The sequence below is a fragment of the Silurus meridionalis genome, chromosome 4 (assembly GCF_014805685.1).
Source record: "Silurus meridionalis isolate SWU-2019-XX chromosome 4, ASM1480568v1, whole genome shotgun sequence".
In the NCBI taxonomy this organism is placed as follows: Eukaryota; Metazoa; Chordata; class Actinopteri; order Siluriformes; family Siluridae; genus Silurus; species Silurus meridionalis.
In genome coordinates, this window is record NC_060887.1 from 42,055,949 (window position 1) to 42,074,030 (window position 18,082).

The window sequence follows — 18,082 nt, forward strand, 5'->3', positions numbered from 1 at the left end:
GTGAGGTAAAGGAGCAGATCTGGAGCAATATCATGGATATAGAGTGTTTGGTGAACTGGGATATTTGGATGCTGTCGTCTCCTCACTCTCACACGTTCACTCAGGTTTGTTGATGGTGGTGTGGTGGGTCGTCTCTTATCCCAGAGATCCATCATGTCTGTGTTACCTTCTGCTTCTCCCTTTTAGTTCTGCTGCCAGAGTGAATCTCACCAGAGTCCAAACTGCACAGTGACATTAACTTTAATACAACAATAGAGACTTAATTATCCATATCCTTCTCTTCCTGTCACCTCTTCTCTCTCTCTCTTTCTCCCTCTCTCTCTCTCTCTCTCTCTCTCTCTCTCTCTTTCGAGTTAAACATGCTCCTGAGGTTCCAGATGAGGATGAGGTTCCCTCTTGAGTCTGGTTCCTCTCAAGGTTTCTTAATAATGTTATCTTAGAGAGTTTTTCCTTCACCACAGTCGCCATCGGCTTGTTAATCAGTGACAAACTTACACTTATAAAGAACATCTTATTCATTTTATCACCACATCTTCTGTGTAAAACTGCATTGAGACAATGTTCATTGTTAAAACCGCAATACAAATAAATATGAATTAAACTGAATTGAATTAATAGCTTTGTGTGAATGCAAAATCTATGCAGCATTGCTGCCATTGCTCTGTGCACTCAGGTCAGCTGTCCTCAAGCTTTCTCTCAAACACACTGTTCACTGTAATGTTGTAGCAGAAAATCTATGCTGTAAAAGATGCTGCATTTCATCCTCTTTTTGTTTTCATAGAAATGAATCTGCTTTACAAATAAGTAATAAAATGTGACCAGATTGCTCTTTTTATGTTGGATTTTATCCTAAGTCTAATCATCGACTGTCCAAAAAATATTTTGATTTCTGATTAACTTTTTTTACCATTTGCTCTCATGGTAAAAATCTATCTTTTATTTCTCACCTGTCAGTAAGCCTCTTCAGCGCTCGCTCAATGTTCATGCGATGTCCGACGCGGCTCACTCCAAGATCAAGGAAGTCCTCCTTGGTGAGTGATGGCAGGTGTGAGCCATCAATCTCATTGTCTAGGAAGCGCTCTCTATGCTCCCCAAGGTTTAGGTAGGTTAGCCAATCAGCAACATCATATTTGGTCCAGTATGGGAGGGGCTTGGATGCAAAAGGCCGATTAGGTGGAGGAAGTGTTAGAGGTGGTAGGTAGCTCACACTAGAAGGGGAGGAGCCACCAGATAGGAAATGTGTAGGGGAGAGAGAATGTGAGGCTAGCAAAGGGTTTGAAGTAGGTGCTGGGGAGGAAGGGGGCATTAGTGGAGCAGTTGGAGGGAAGAAATGCTCGGCCAAATGATGGGAAGATAATGGGGGAGTAAGAGGGACCTGCAGATCAAAGGGGGATCCATAAAGAGAAGCAGAAGGAAAAACAGGAAGAGAGGAAGGACGTGGTGGCCCAGGTTGTGGTCGTTCTGAACAGGAAATAAGAGGACTTGGAGCACGGCGGTGCTGAATATGAGCTTCAGAGCGCCTTGATTCTAAAGCAGAAAAGAAATCTAGACCTTTAGTACGATATTTAGCACGATGCTTTGGTGAAGTCGGGTATGGGGAATAGGACACAGAGGAAGGTGAAAGAGGGGCATGAGAGAGGGATATAGGAGAGATGGGGGGGTGGTTATATGATGGAGGGGACAATGGAGGGTGTGCAAGAGACAGTGGAGAAAGAGGGGCATGGGGCAGACAGGAGGAGAAAGAGGACAGTGAGAGAAAGATAGGGGAGATGGGGATGTGGTCCAGCTTGAATAAGGAGGGGCCTGAGGGGTCAAAGTAGGCGTTAATGCAGGAGTCAGAGGTGAAGAAGGTACAGCATTAGCGGTAAGGCTAGGGGCTATCGGGTTAGGTACAATATTTGTGGTTAAGGGGTTAGAAGGGATTGTTGAGGTTAATGGAATGGGGGCTAAAGGACTAGGAGGCAATGTATTTGCTAAGGGATTAGGGGTCAAATTTGGTGCTACAGGATTTGAGCTAATAGGATTTAAGGTAACAGGAGCCAAAGAAGGTGACAAAGATCTCTGAAGTGGTTGTGAGGAGGAAAGAAGTAGGGCATGGCCTGCAGGGACTAATGAAGACAGGTCTTCTGAAAACCTGTAAGAAAAAAGATCAGATAATCTAAGAACCTCCAGATGGATACAAACCCTCAACTACTTTTGTTTATGATTTAACTGACAACTTCATAACAGTCTCTAGTGGATAATCTCTGACCTTTGCATCTGCTGTGACCCTTGACCCTGCCATCCCCCGATCTGCTGCAACTTGTTGCTGAGTTCACTGATAATACTGGCCTTTACACTGGAAAGAGGGGAATTCAGACGTCTGTCCATAAAAGATGGTGCCTTCACTCCTCCTTTTCCCTCCATCTTTTCATCCAGCTGGTAAAATCCTGGGGCAGCACTTGTCTGTCGCCGTAATGATGGCACTGTCCGGACTGTCTCCACATTAGTGTGTAATTTAGCAGTGTTATGTAGATGTGGTTTCACATGTGTGGGTGGTGGAGGTTTGCTTTTGTGTGTGTGAGTTTTTGTGTGTGTGTCATTGTGCATTTTAAACTGATGGTGTGTGTTAGACAGACAAGAATCCAGAGACACTCTTCTTTCTTCTTTTATTCCACCAATTTCTGTGCTCACTCGTCTTTCCTGGTGCCTCCTTTCTCCACTAACACTTTCTGTCTGATGGTCAATGCTGCTGTGACTGTCTGGTTCCTCAATCCCAGAATCCACGACTGCCTCTGGCCACTCAAAACCCTTTGATTCTGTCTGGATCCTTTCACCTCCAACAACCGGTCGACTTGCTGAAGGGGTTGTCATAGTTACAGTTACTACAGCAGCAGTTGCTGTTGCTGCTGCAGCAGTTGTCATAGTTGCAAAGGTAAGAGTAGAACTACCGCGATCTTGTGGTGGGTAGAAAAGTGGGAGGGGCCTGTGCAGTGATGCAGGGTCTGAGGAAGTGGGTGGGGCAGAAGTAGTGGAAGTTGTAGAAAAAATCTGGGGAGATGGAAGTGAAGGAGACATAGCAGATTGAGTTAAATTGGCCACTTCACTATCATATGATGTCAAACTAGATGCAGCTGAATCAGCAGCATGGGGGGAGGGGAATGGAGGCTGAGGGTGGATTTGTGGCATTTGGGCAGGTTGGGGTGGATTGGCAGGAGGGATTTTTGGACAGAGCTGAGGTGGTGGAAGTAGAGGAGAAGGAGGGAAAAGATATGGATGAACAATGGCAGAGGGATGAAAGGTTGAGGTATGAATTTCAGGTAGAGACTGGGATGTTTCTGTTGGTCCTGGTGGGTCTATAGTGGTGTTCTGAAGCTGCTGATCATGCTGCAGTAGACTTTGACCACCATGTTGTTGTTCTTGGTGAGGATGTTCCTGTTGATGGTGGTTGTACACTGTTGTTTCCTGTACTGATCTGTCCACTCCATTTGCAAACTGTAAGGGTGGTGGAAGTGGTTCTGCAAACACAAACTCATCGGCTATATCCACTGAGGGGGCAGGTGGAGGCAAAACCATTACCCCACCTCCAGTTTCACCGCCTTGACCTTCCTCCTTGATTTCAGCCCTTTCTGTCCCTGTATCTGTTTTTTTGGTGTTTTCTAGGACAGGATTAGCATGGTAGATAGCATTACTGCTCACTTCAGTATCCATGCGTACTAAAGGGGGTCTATGTTGATGGTGCTGTTGAGACATTTTTCCTTGCCCTTCCCTCTCATTGTGATAGGTTTGATATTGATTTGTTCTTTCAGAAGTGACTTGCACCTTCTGAACATCCCTTCCTTCCATTTCTACACTCATTACCCCACTACCAGACAGTCGCAACATTCTTGGACTCTGGGGTCGACTCAAAGGAAAATTACTTGTTGATGTAGGGCTGCTACCACTAGGGTAGATACCAGTCTGTGCTTGGTGCATGTAGGAAGAGGAATGGTGCTGTGGATTGTGGCTAGATGAAAGAGAGCTAGGAAAAGCAGCAGCAGTGGAAAACTGGCGCCCGAAATGCCTCTCATCCTTACGTGATCGACGGTCATCCTTAAGAGCTCGTTCTCGAGCAGCTAATGCTAGGCTTAATGGACTTGATGGATCCAGAACTTTCCCAGTTAGTGGGTGAATAAAGGTAGTGTTGTGCTGAGAGGCATATTGTGGCAGTCCAAAGGCAGGTGGCATGCTTGCAGCATCGCTAGTGTACAAGCCCTCATCAATTGACTTGGAGGAGCGGAGCCTGGGCGCAGGGTCATTCTGAAATGACTGGGAAAGGTCAGGATCCTCAAGGACATCCTCTTCAGAGGAGTAGAAGAAAGAAGTGCTCTTGCGGCGGGAATCACGAAAACGCTCTCTTTCTCGCTGAGCTGTTCCACCCACATCTGGAGGGAAGGGTGTAGGTGGAACTGGAGGCAGGGCAATAGGTGGAGCTGGGATTGATACTATGCTATGATGTTCTGCTTCTTCATCCCCAAGCTGTGAAGAAGGCTCAGCTTCTACGCTGCTGTTCTGGCTGCTACGTCCTGAACTGCTTGTGGAAGGTGCTTTGACGATTATGGTTGGAATTGGAATAGAGTTTTTCTCTGATCTCCCTCCTCCTTCCTCCACTTTACGTTGCTTTAGCAGTGGCCCTTTACCACCACGTCGGCCAGTTGTCTTGGCGATTGCTGCTGGCATGTCAGATGGTGGTACAGCACTGCTAGAACCACGCCTTAAACCACCCATTTTAACTCCTCCCCTCCTACTGTGGTCAGTGTCCACCTTAGAGGAAATATATGATATAATTAGATAAAATTAGAAAGAAAGGAACATAGCAATAAAACTTAAACACAAATGGCTCTGCTACATTGTGTTCATTAATGGTGCTCACCCGACGAGTAGATGCCCTAATTTGCATCTGGGCATGATGAGTGGGATTGTTGTGCATGAGCTCTGGCCTCCGCTGAACAGGAACCGGTGGTTCTGGTGCAGACGTTTCAGGAGGAGGTGGGATGTCTTCTGGCCCCGGCACTGATAAACTACGAGATAGTTTCATAGTAGGGGGGTGAAGATGTCCCCGTTCCTCATCGGTTACTCCTAAAATAAAAAATCAAAGATGAACTAATATGTAAAGGAAATTAAAATGCACAGGAAAGGCAAGATGGATGACTGAAGGGTTTTTTGACTCACCAACAGATTTCTGTCGAAGCATCACCCCATGCTGGGAGGTGTGGCTTGATGAAAACTGGGCATAATTAGGACCATACCCAGACCCTGATGAAATCATACCAACACTTCCTGATTGGTCAAAACTTTGCTGTTTGCAAAGAAGAATATATAGTCATGAATATATTAATACCTCTGTGCAAATATCAACTATACATTTACACACACACACACACACACACACACACACACACACACACACACACACATTTCTAGTTCTAGTTCATAATTGTACCATTTATCATTCTTTTGATGATTTGCTCAAAAATCAGCCAATAAACTGTTTATCCCATATCCATTCTTCACTGTACTCATTGGATGGCCATACATGCCAGCAAGGACTTATCTGCTAACCTAAACTCCATCAGAATCACTAAAGTACATTTTAATTTATATTTTTCCATTAATATGTATTACATTGATCCTAATAGTCTATTCTCTTTACTTTGGTTTACTCTTTGGTGCACTGCTTCTAGTATCATATGTTAATGTTTGCTTTTCTATTTCTAGCATATTTTAACCATCAAATGTTGCCAGCATAAAATAAATCTGCTTTGATGCCCTTTAGAGTCAAGAGTTGGCTTCTAGCAGGTGTACAAAAGCATTGACATTTTCAAGTCCTTTGATTGGATGGTCAGAAGCAAACAAGTCAGATGCACAGCAAACTGCAAAAAAATTCAAATATATTGATGTGGATTTAATAGCTATTTTTTCATTCCACAAATACTGACGGAAACCGATTTGGTCGCAGATGCACTTACAAGGACATTTAGAAGAAGGTTTTTTTTTTTTAAAAGCTGGACATTGTGAGGAAAGGTCCTCAAAACAGTAAAAAACAAAACAAAAAAAACCCTTTTTCAAGAACCGTTTAGACTTTTGCGTTTTCTTTCCTGTACAATTTGCATAGAAACACACACTTTGTCTTAATTTCAAATCACCAGGAAAACCCTAATCCAGAGGTTTCCATTGTCAGAGAACTGTCATTTAATGAGGTTAATATTGATGCTTCTGCTAGAGATGATGTATGCAGGAGGTGCAGTTGTGGCTCCAGTGAAAAGAGATGTTTTGAAACGTGTTTATTTGGTTTCTTGCTTTATTAATGACATTCATTCTCACTGTATGCGATTCCTGTCTGTGATGAAGTGCTTTGTTCTACTGCGTTTCTCTGTATATTGATGGTTTCTATACTTGTGGCATCATTATGATGGTATTAAGAGGTGGATTGGTTCAGGTAGAACATCGCTGAAGGTGTGCAATGCATGGCCCAACACTGAATTACATTTATTATCTCACCATAGTGGCACCTGTCACGAGGTGGGATATGTTTAAAGGAAATAAATGAATATTTTCTATCTGAAATTTGTGTTGGAAACAGGAAAAAATCTAAATATGGCCGCTGTCTTCTAAGTAAGGTAGCGACTTAAAGTGCCAAATTAAGATGTCTTAACATCAGAAGATGTTTATAGCAGTATGACATAATTAAGTACCTACCAAAAGTGTTTCAAGGATGAAGACCTGGTGAACATGACTGTGGCAGCAGGTGTGTGGCTGAGCTCCAGATTATGAATGGAAGGCAGAGCTGAAGGAAGCGAGCAGTGAGGATCAGTGAGGAAGAGGTTAAAAAAAGAGCCGAGAGAGAGAGATGCAAAGCTGAGTGTGTTCATGTGTGTTTAGGCTTAAAACACTAAAAAGTGAAAGTAAATTGTAAAAGTGTGATTATGGTTGAATAAAGCCAGTTCTGGTTTTGCAAACGCATTGTTTGTCTCCTCTTTCTTTTGAGTGTACTGCATCACTCAATAAAGCTTATCTTTAATAATCGCTAAAAATGGGTAGTGCATCAACATTTAGCTGATTTTACTGACCATCGATTACTCTCAATTTGTCGAAAGTATTACGAAGGGTTTCGTCTCGAGTCTGCTGAAATGGGAAATCACTGAGGGAAATCCCCCAGATGGAGAAGTGGGTTACTCTCTCCGGGCCTGCCTGCTGCGGAGCTGACATCATCAGCCCTGGCAACACCTCCCCAGCCATCACATCGCACATCCCACATCACTATTAATGCAAGAACCATCCATGCAGATTCCTCTCAATAGAAGCAGAAACACTGGCCAAATAATTCCCAGAATTAGCAGATGTTTAAGGTCTGAACTAACCACTCTAACCACTGTCTCGATTTAGGGGAGGTGGTAACTCAGTGGTTAAGATGTTGGACTTCTGATAAGAAGAACATTAGTCAGGTATCCAAACCGCCACCCCCACCTTCATCACAGGGCATTGGTCCTGGAAGTGCCCAGGCTCCCCTCAGTGCCAGCAGACTAGCCCAGGCTTCCCTCCCACACCTGTGATGTCAGGATCACCTACCTGTGGGGAAGAAAACACAAATACATGAAAGGTAGAAGGAAAGGGAAAAGAGGCGTTTGAGCCTGGGGAACCATTCTCAGGGATAAATTCTTGTTTCAGAAGAACAAATGTGGGGCAGGGCAGAGTAAGGAAAAGGCAGAAGGAGAGGAAGAGAGGGAACAAAAGAGAGAAAATAAGTTGTCTGTTACTAGGTACACTGGGGGCAGCAGGTGGGGTGCCTGTTCCAACAACAGCTAGCCCCATGCTAGTACAGCTTGAGAAAAGCCTCAGCACTATCCTGTGGCCCCATCTCGATGAGCAGGATGTAGGTGGTGGCTGTCGTAGCTGTGGCTTGAGAACTCTGTTTTTTGTGCAGCATGCTTCAGAACACCTTCTGGTTTTCATCCTGATCTTGAATCACTGCCTGGAAGTGCAGATCCTGCTCCACATTAAGCTGAAGAAGGGTGTTGTTTCTGCTGGAGCTCTGCAAAAGCTTTGACCAGCTCACTCACCAAAGACAAAAGGATGACATGACTAAATAACACTCTGTTTCCTGAGTTTCAGCACCAGTGTGGATAGCTCACTTTCTCAGGGGAGAAGAAAGAGGATACAGGTGATAGGTTCCCCCAGAAAAGTTTTGGCTTTACTTGCTCGTAATCAAGCTTTTGCAATTTACTTTAACTTTTCACTGTTTTAAGCCTAAACACACATGAACATGCATTCATGCACTCCTCTTTTTATCCTCTTCCTCACTTACTGCAACAGAATACACGGATTAATTAAATCCACTACAGGTGTGTGATCCTTACTGCTTGCTTCCTTTGGCTCCACCCCATTCTCAAAACTGTTGCTCGACCACAAGCTGCCCCTGACTACCAACCAAAAGCTCCTACAATGGACAGATGATGATCATGGAACAAGGGATGAAGGTGGTCTGTTCTTATCAATCAGTTGACCAGCCCAGTGTGTGGGTGTGGCATACTTGGGAAAAACATGGCACCAGGATGTACTATGTGAAAAAGGTGTGCATAAAGGTATTATTCAGGGAAATCTTGGGTCCTGGTGTTCCTGTGGAAGTTACTTGACGTGCACCACCTACCTACGACCTGCAGATACACTCTGACAATTACCATTTATATTTATGGCAGGTGTCCTTATCCAGAGCAACTAACAATTATCTCATTTCATTTAATGCTGCTGGGGTTTGAATACATGATCTTATGATACAAAGTCCAAAATCTTAACCACCTAGCTACTATTTATGAATTATACCCTTTAATGGTAAATGTGTTCCCTATTGGCAGTGTCCTCTTTCAGTTGGATAACACTCCCTGCACATCCACACTGCAACACACTGTTCAGGAACTGAGAAACATCACAAACATTTCAAGAGGTTGACTTTACCAACTAATTTTTCAGATTTCAACCAGATGAGGCTCCACCTCATAAAGGTACATAAAGGTTCTGATTTGATTGGTTTAGCAGTGGGAGGGACTTACACTATATTAGGCAAGTGGCTTTCATGTTATGTCTGATTAAAATATCAAAGTGTTAATGGTCTTTTCACACCACAGTCTTGTGCCTCTGTCTTTTATTATTCTTCTAATCCTTTACTTATCTTCCACAAGTCTTTTAATACTTGAGAATGTTGATTTAGAAGTATAGAGAAGGTCAGAAGGAGTTGCATTGTGTGTTTGTGGATTTAGAGAAAGCGTAAGGACAGGGTGGAGAGAGGAGTTGTGGTATTGTATGAGGAAGTCAGGTGTGTCAGAGAAGTATGTGAGGGTGGTGAAGGACATGTATCTGGACAGTGTGACAGCAGTGAAGTGTGCAGTAGGAATGACAGACTGGTTCAAGGTGAAGGTAGAACTGCATCAAGGATCCGCTCTGAGCCCTTTCCTGTTTGCAGTGGTGAATGACAGGTTGACGGACGAGGTCAGACAGGAATCTCCCTGGACTATGATGTTTGTGGATGATATTGTGATTTGTGGTGAGAGTAGTGAGCAGGTGGAGAAGATCCTGGAGAGGTGGAGGTACACGCTGGAGAGATGGGGAATGAAAGTCAGTAGGAGTAAGACAGAGTACATGTGTGTGAATGAGAGGGAGGGTGATTGCAGGGAGAAGAGGTGGAGAAGGTGGTGGAGTTCAGGTACCTGGGATCAACAGTGCAAAGTAATGGAGAGTGTGTTAGAGAAGTGAAGAAAAGAGTGCAGGCAGGGTGGAGTGGGTGGAGAAGAGTGATAGCAGGAGTGATTTGTGATAGAAGAGTATCTGTGAGAGGGAAAGGGAAAGTTTATAGGACTGTGGTGAGACCTGAAATGTTGTATAGATTAGAGCTGGAGGTAGCAGAGCTGAAGATGTTGAGATGTTTATTGGGAGTGACGAGGATGGAAAGGATTAGAAATTAGTTTAGTTTAGAGCCTTATTTATCCTCTTGGGGCAATTGATTCAAGCTATCGTGGTGCTTCACACTATCAGAACACACAAATACAACTGTTAATATCTTAAAATAGAAGGAAGAAAAAAAATAATAATTAAAATCCATTAATATAATTCATCTAATTCAACTGGATTTGTTACATAGCCGTATTGCTTCGGGCACAAAAGTAAATTTGTACCAGTTTGTGGAACATTTAGTTGATCTTAAACGTCGCCCAAGGGGCATCCACTCAAAATAGTCATTCAAAGGGTCTGTACAGTCACCGATAATTTTGTGTGCCATCCTCATCATTTGCTGTTCATAATAAAATGTGAGATTATTAGAGGGACAGCGCATGTAGAACATTTTGGAGACAAGGTGGAGGATGCTGAGAATGCTGAGGAGTTTGCTGAGGATGGAGCCACCAGGAAGGAGAAAAAGAGGAAGACCAAGGAGGAGGTTTATGGATGTGGTGAGGGAAGAAATGCAGGTAGTTGGTGTGAAAGAGGCAGAGGTAGAGGACAGGGGGTATGGAGACGGATAATCCTCTGTGGTGACCCCTAATAGGAGCAGCCGAAAGAAGAAAAAGAAGTGCATGAGCTTTTATGGTTAAAAAAAAAATTAAATAAAGATCAACTTTTTACATTTCTTTTGGTTTGATTACATATACAGGTGTTATCAAAATGTTTTCAGACTTGTGCACCACAGATCCGGTCGTTTGCACCAAACATCCTTCCACAGACACCCTAAAACCTGAGAGTAGAACTTCATTATTAGAAGGACGAGTAATATATGCTGTGTTGTGAATTGTTCTCGTGCAATCATCATGCACAAGTTGACAAACGGTTTTGACATTTTTGGGGTTGAGCTTGTTGAAAGTCTTTCTGCTCTCTCGTCATCTTCACGTGATGTTTTTCCCTGATGTGCTTCCTGTGACTGTGCATGCAGCTTTGTGCTGCCATCTGTTGAACATTTTAGACATTACCAAAAAACTTCCCCACTAATGATTAAATGTAAATGGATACAACAAGCCAGAGGAAAAGAAGGAAAGAAGAGACAGGGATTATGAGAGAAAGAGAGGGATAGTAATGTAGAGAGAGAAAGATTTGGTAGTAACTATAGCAACAAGAGGCATGTGCTAATATCAAATGCCTCCTTCTGGACTTTAGTCTCAGGAGCATAAACACTACATAATCACCTCGTCTTAAACATGGAGAACTGTGGAATTTTGAAAGATGTATGGTAGTTCAGTCCAGGGATGCTACAGCATTCATTTGTCCAAGAAACTGGAGGGGTGAAGCATTACTAGTGTGTAAATAGTGTTACCTCATTAGCATAGAAGCCCTTGGTTCGTTCCTTCCTCCCTCCATGACCTCCATGTCCTTTATGTCCCTGAGAGTCTGACGTGCTGATTGTCTGCTGAGCAGCAGCTAATATCTCATCCAGCTTATCTAACACACAACAATAACACATTTTCCATTATCATTACTCTCTCACATTAATATCACATTCAGAGAAAACCAGAAATCGGACTCACTAAGGGCCATTTGGTAAACGCTCCTCTTCTTATCAGGAGCCTGAGAACTTTCTGACTGATCTACAAACAGAATAAAAACACTCTCACACACATTTTCATTCAGAGTTATTTAGTTGAGGTCACTACAGTGCTCAGTTCTGAACCTCTTCAGGGAATTCTGCGGCATCAAGTCCACAGGTTCCTGTCATCAGCATCCCAAAAGAAAATCATGCTACAGGTGCAAAGGCACTGGGACATAAAGCTAAGGGTGTGTTAAGACTTTCATTTGCCCCTCTGAGAAACTAATTTGAGGTAAAATGTTTTAAAAGATTCCATCAGCTCATGGTCCAAACTTAAAGATTTTAAAAAGGTTGTAGAGAAACCTCCAGGGGATCACCTGGACAGCTTTGAAACTCTTTATCATCTCTTCTCTACCTTCTGTATAACCAGTGAATTCTAACAGAACCAGGTTCTGCCTTTTGGCCTTCTTATTGACCCAGTGACCTTCCAGCACATCATGGACGTCTTTTTGCACTAACACTACAGTACTAGCTTTGGAGAAAGCGGAGTTCTTCAGCTATTGTATTGATTAAATAGATTTAGCAAATGTTACTGCACTCACCGAGTTTCTTCTTCCATGGAGAAGCTGCAAAAACATGAAAAAAAAAAAAAAGATTATATTTTAGCAGTCCTCACACAGATGTTATGTGGCTCATTGCTGCATGATCTAACCCTAACACTTACTCTAACTTCTGGACTTCTGAAAAGATTTTTTCCATCTCTATAAATATTTCCCAATGAATGGTCTATGATCAATAATCATTTCAATCGGACCTTCTTCTGATTAAACAGAGTAATAGGTCAACTTGTTTGTGTTCTGTATTTAATGTCTGCACATTAAAGACATGTGTGTTTACACACTTTGCTTACATTTTTTAGCTAAATTCTGATGCTGTTTCTGATTTATTTCAGTGGTTGTACTTCTAGTTTTACACAACTGTGGAGTCAAACATCTTTTCCACAACATCTTTTATTTAATCCTAGTAATCTAACTGAATCAAACGTTTACAGTCATCAAAGTTTCAAAACAAAGTTTCTTTAAGCTTCATACACATATTGAAGACTTGCATTAGCAAAATATTTGAAATTCTAAGAACATAAATAACACCATAGCATGGAAATACACACACTACATATGATTATGAATATTATTATGATTATGATTATTATTATTATCGATACAATTCCAGAATCATTAAAGTGTATAAGGAAGGTGTTAGTGTTTCACCTGAAACTTGCCCCCTAGTGAGAGTGTGTACTTATCCAACTGTGCTCACACACACTGTTAATCAAAATGAAACCATCTGTATGTTTATTCAGATTTAAAACCTATTGTAAAGTTTCTTTTAATTTCTTTTGTGTATTTTCTTCTTTTTTTAAGAAATTCCAATGGTTCTACAAAAAGAACTAGTACCTTATACCTAATCACCCTAAACATGACCCTAACCCGAACCCTATCCCTTACCAACACAACCCTAACCCTAATCTTAACCCTAATCACCACAGCCCTAACCTTAACCCTAATCATCACAAACTTAACTCTAATCACCACAACCTTAACCCTAACCAACACAACCCTAACCTTAACCCTAACCAACACAATCCTAACCCTAACCAACACAACCCTAACCCTGATCACCACAGCCCTAACCTTAACCCTAACCAACACAATTATAACCCTAACCACAATTATAACCCCAACCAACACAATCCTAACCCTAATCACCACAGCCCTAACCTTAACCCTAATCACCACAACCTTAACCCTAACCAACACAACCCTAACCTTAATCACCACAGCCCTAACCTTAACCCTAATCACCACAACCATAACCCTAACCAACACAACCCTAACCCTGATCACCACAGCCCTAACCTTAACCCTAACCAACACAATCCAAACCCTAATCACCCTAACCAACACAATCCTAACCCTAACCACACAATTATAACCCCAACCAACACAATCCTAACCCTAATCACCACAGCCCTAACCTAACCCTAACCTACACAATTATAACCCTAACCAGCACAATCCTAACCATAATCACCACAACCTTAACACTAACCAACACAATCCAAACCCTAATCACCACAGCCCTTACCTTAACCCTAACCCTAATCACCACAACCTTAACCCTAACCATTACAACCATAACCCTAACAAACACAACCCTAACCTTAATCACCACAGCCCTAACCTTAACCCTAACCAACACAATTATAACCCCAACCAACACAATCCTAACCCTAACCCTAACCTACACAATCCTAACCCTAACCCTAACCAACACAACCCTAACCAACACAATTATAACCCTAACCAACACAACCCTAACCTTAACCCTAACCAACACAATTATAACCTAACCAACACAATCCTAACCCTAACCAACACAACCCTAGCCCTAACGCAATTATAACCCTAGCTAACACAACACTAACCTTAACACTAACCAACACAATTATAACCCTAACTAACACAACCCTAACCTTAAACCTAACCAACACAATCATAACCCTAACTACCACAGCCCTAACCTTAACCCCAACCCTAACCTACACAATTATAACCCTAACCAGCACAATCCTAACCATAATCACCACAACCTTAACACTAACCAACACAATCCAAACCCTAATCAACACAGCCCTTACCTTAACCCTAATCACCACAACCTAACCCTAACCAACACAACCTAACCCTAACCAACACAACCCTAACCTTAATCACCACAGCCCTAACCTTAACCCTAACCAACACAATCCAAACCCTAATCACCCTAACCAACACAATCCTAACCCTAACCCTAACCTGCACAATCCTAACCCTAACCAACACAACTCTAACCAACACAATTATAACCCTAACTAACACAACCCTAACCCTAATCTTAACCCTAATCAACACAATTCTAACCCTAACCAACACAATCCTGACCCTAACCAACATAACCCTAACCAGCACAATCCTAACCCTAACCAAAACAGCCCTAACCTTAACCCTAACCAACCAACCCTAACCAGCACAATCCTAACCCTAATCACCACAGCCCCAACCTTAAACCTAACCTACACAATTATAACCCTAACCAACACAACCTAACCCTAACCAACACAACCCTAACCCTAACCAACACAACCTTAACCCTAACCAACCAACCCTAACCAACACAACTCTAACCCTAACCAACACAACCTTAACCCTAACCAACACAACCTAACCCTAATCACCCTAACCAACACAATCCTAACCTCACCCTAACTCTAACCAACAAACCCTAACCCTAATCACCACAACCTTAACCCTAACCTAACCAACACAACTCTAACCATTACCAACACAACCCTTAGCCTAACCCTAATCACCCTAACCAACACAATCCTAACCCTAATCACCACAACCCTAACTGTAACCAAGACAACCATAAACCTAACCCTAACCCCAACCAACACAATCCTAACCCTAACCAACACAACCCTAACCCTAATCACCTAACCAACACAATCCTAACCATAATCACCACAACCTTAACACTAACCAACACAATCCAAACCCTAATCACCCTAACCAACACAACTCTAATCCTAACCAACACAACCTAACCCTAACCCTAACCACACAATTATAACCCTAACCAACACAATCCTAACCTTAATCACCACAGCCCTAACCTTAACCCTAACCAACACAAATATGACCCTAACCAACACAATCCTAACCCTAACCACAATTATAACCCCAACCAACACAATCCTAACCCTAATCACCACAGCCCTAACCTTAACCCTAACCTACACAATTATAACCCTAACCAGCACAATCCTAACCATAATCACCACAACCTTAACACTAACCAACACAATCCAAACCCTAATCACCACAGCCCTTACCTTAACCCTAATCACCACAACCTTAACCCTAACCAACACAACCATAACCCTAACAAACACAACCCTAACCTTAATCACCACAGCCCTAACCTTAACCCTAACCAACACAATCCTAACCCTAACCAACACAACCCTAGCCCTAACGCAATTATAACCCTAGCTAACACAACACTAACCTTAACACTAACCAACACAATTATAACCCTAACTAACACAACCCTAACCTTAAACCTAACCAACACAATCATAACCCTAACTACCACAGCCCTAACCTTAACCCTAACCTACACAATTATAACCCTAACCAGCACAATCCTAACCATAATCACCACAACCTTAACACTAACCAACACAATCCAAACCCTAATCAACACAGCCCTTACCTTAACCCTAATCACCACAACCTTAACCCTAACCAACACAACCATAACCCTAACCAACACAACCCTAACCTTAATCACCACAGCCCTAACCTTAACCCTAACCAACACAATTATAACCCCAACCAACACAATCCTAACCCTAACCCTAACCTACACAATCCTAACCCTAACCAACACAACTCTAACCAACACAATTATAACCCTAACCAACACAACCCTAACCTTAACCCTAACCAACACAATTATAACCCTAACCAACACAATCCTGACCCTAACCAACATAACCCTAACCAGCACAATCCTAACCCTAACCAAAACAGCCCTAACCTTAACCCTAACCAACCAACCCTAACCAGCACAATCCTAACCCTAATCACCACAGCCCCAACCTTAAACCTAACCTACACAATTATAACCCTAACCAACACAACCTTAACCCTAACCAACATAACCCTAACCACAATTATAACCTAACTAACACAACCTTAACCCTAACCCTAATCACCCTAACCAACACAACTCTAACCCTAACCAACACAACCTTAACCCTAACCAACACAACTCTAATCCTAACCAACACAACCCTTAGCCTAACCCTAATCACCCTAACCAACACAATCCTAACCTCACCCTAACTCTAACCAACAAACCCTAACCCTAATCACCACAATCCTTACCTTTATCCTAACCAACACAACTCTAACCATTACCAACACAACCCTAGCCCTAACCACCCTAACCAACACAATCCTAACCCTAATCACCACAACCCTAACTGTAACCAAGACAACCATAAACCTAACCCTAACCCCAACCAACACAATCCTAACCCTAACCAACACAACCATAACCCTAACCAACACAATCCTAACCTCACCCTAACTCTAACCAACACAATCCTAACCCTAATCACCACAACCCTAACCCTAACCAACACAACCCTAACCCTAATCACCCTAACCAACACAATTCTAACCCTAATCAACACAATTCTAACCCTAACCCTAATCACCACAACCCTAACCCTAGTCCTAACCAACACAACCTTAACCCTAACCAACACAACCTTAACCCTAACTAACACAATCCTAACCCTAACCCTTACTAATACAACCTTAACCCTAACTAGCACAACCCTAACCCTAACCTTAACCCCAACCCTAACCTATATGATTATAACCCCAACCAACACAATCCTAACCCTAACCAACACAATTATAACCCTAACTAACACAACCCTAACCTTAACCCTAACCAACACAATTATAACCCTAACTAACACAACCCCAACCTTAACCCTAACCAACACAATTATAACCCTAGCTAACACAACACTAACCTTAACACTAACCAACACAATTATAAACCTAACTAACACAACCCTAACCTTAAACCTAACCAACACAATCATAACCCTAACTAACACAACCCTAACCTTAACCCTAACCAACACAATCCAAACAGTAAAAAATTCCAGTGGTTTTGTTTTTACAAAATGAAAAAATGGAGTAGTTACCCTAACCCTAACTCAGACCAGTTGTCTATACTAACATTAACACACAATTCTATCTGACACAAAAGCAAAATAGTACTAAATAGTAATGGTAACACACACAGGCAGACACACACACACACACACACACACACCTTTTTCCACTGAGGATCCAGTCATCAGAGTGGCAGGAGGGAAAAAACAGTGGCATCATAACACTATAACACACTTTATAACAGTATGAATAACAAACAGTTCAATGAGCTGCTAGAGACAGTAGAACCAGAAGAAAAAGAACCAGTTTGAAGAAGCATAATAATCAGGATTTCAGCAGCCTCTGTGTGTGTGTGTGTGTGTGTGTGTGTGTGTGTGTGTGTGTGGGTGTATACCCATCTCCTCCAGCTCAGAGGTCATGGACTTGGAGCGCAGCGTAATGGCGGGTGGAGTTAACCTCTTTGTTTGCTGCTGTGGAGCTGAAAAAGGAAATAAAGTTTTATAATCACGGTAGTGAAAGCCATCACATGTTAAAGTGAACCAGGTTTTAGAGTGTGACCTCAGACTTTTGACCCCTGACCTTTTTTCTTAGGCACCTCCTCAATCTCTGGATTCCGCGTTACCATGACTACCTTCATCATTAAGCTGTTGCCTCCTTGCCGAATCATATTAACCACCTGCCTGTGGCCAACTTTAACTACATTCAGCCCATTCACCTGCAGAGAGAGAGAGGGTGGGTTTTTAATCTGAAAGATAGG

The 18,082-nt window shown here is 42.4% G+C and overlaps 1 protein-coding gene across 8 annotated transcripts in view; it reads right to left on the minus strand.

Annotated features, from left to right (window-relative positions):
* Positions 1 to 1,413: 1,413 nt before the first annotated feature.
* LOC124384309 (SH3 and multiple ankyrin repeat domains protein 1) overlaps positions 1,414 to 18,082 on the minus strand; it is a 73,486-nt gene continuing 56,817 nt past the window's right edge. Inside the window, exons 18-27 of one of the 8 annotated variants that reach the window (XM_046847047.1) lie at positions 17,905 to 18,040; positions 17,720 to 17,803; positions 17,486 to 17,494; positions 12,124 to 12,147; positions 11,523 to 11,582; positions 11,312 to 11,436; positions 5,191 to 5,317; positions 4,892 to 5,097; positions 2,252 to 4,782; positions 1,414 to 2,134 (exon numbers count right to left, since the gene is read on the minus strand). In XM_046847047.1, the coding sequence (XP_046703003.1) occupies positions 1,546 to 2,134; positions 2,252 to 4,782; positions 4,892 to 5,097; positions 5,191 to 5,317; positions 11,312 to 11,436; positions 11,523 to 11,582; positions 12,124 to 12,147; positions 17,486 to 17,494; positions 17,720 to 17,803; positions 17,905 to 18,040 (3,891 nt within the window). In that variant the 3' untranslated portion in view covers positions 1,414 to 1,545. Of the gene's footprint in view, positions 2,135 to 2,251; positions 4,783 to 4,891; positions 5,098 to 5,190; positions 7,588 to 11,311; positions 11,437 to 11,522; positions 11,583 to 12,123; positions 12,148 to 17,485; positions 17,495 to 17,719; positions 17,804 to 17,904; positions 18,041 to 18,082 lie in introns of those variants that run through there. The other 7 variants (XM_046847049.1, XR_006925376.1, XR_006925377.1 and 4 more) reach the window with 7 other exon arrangements.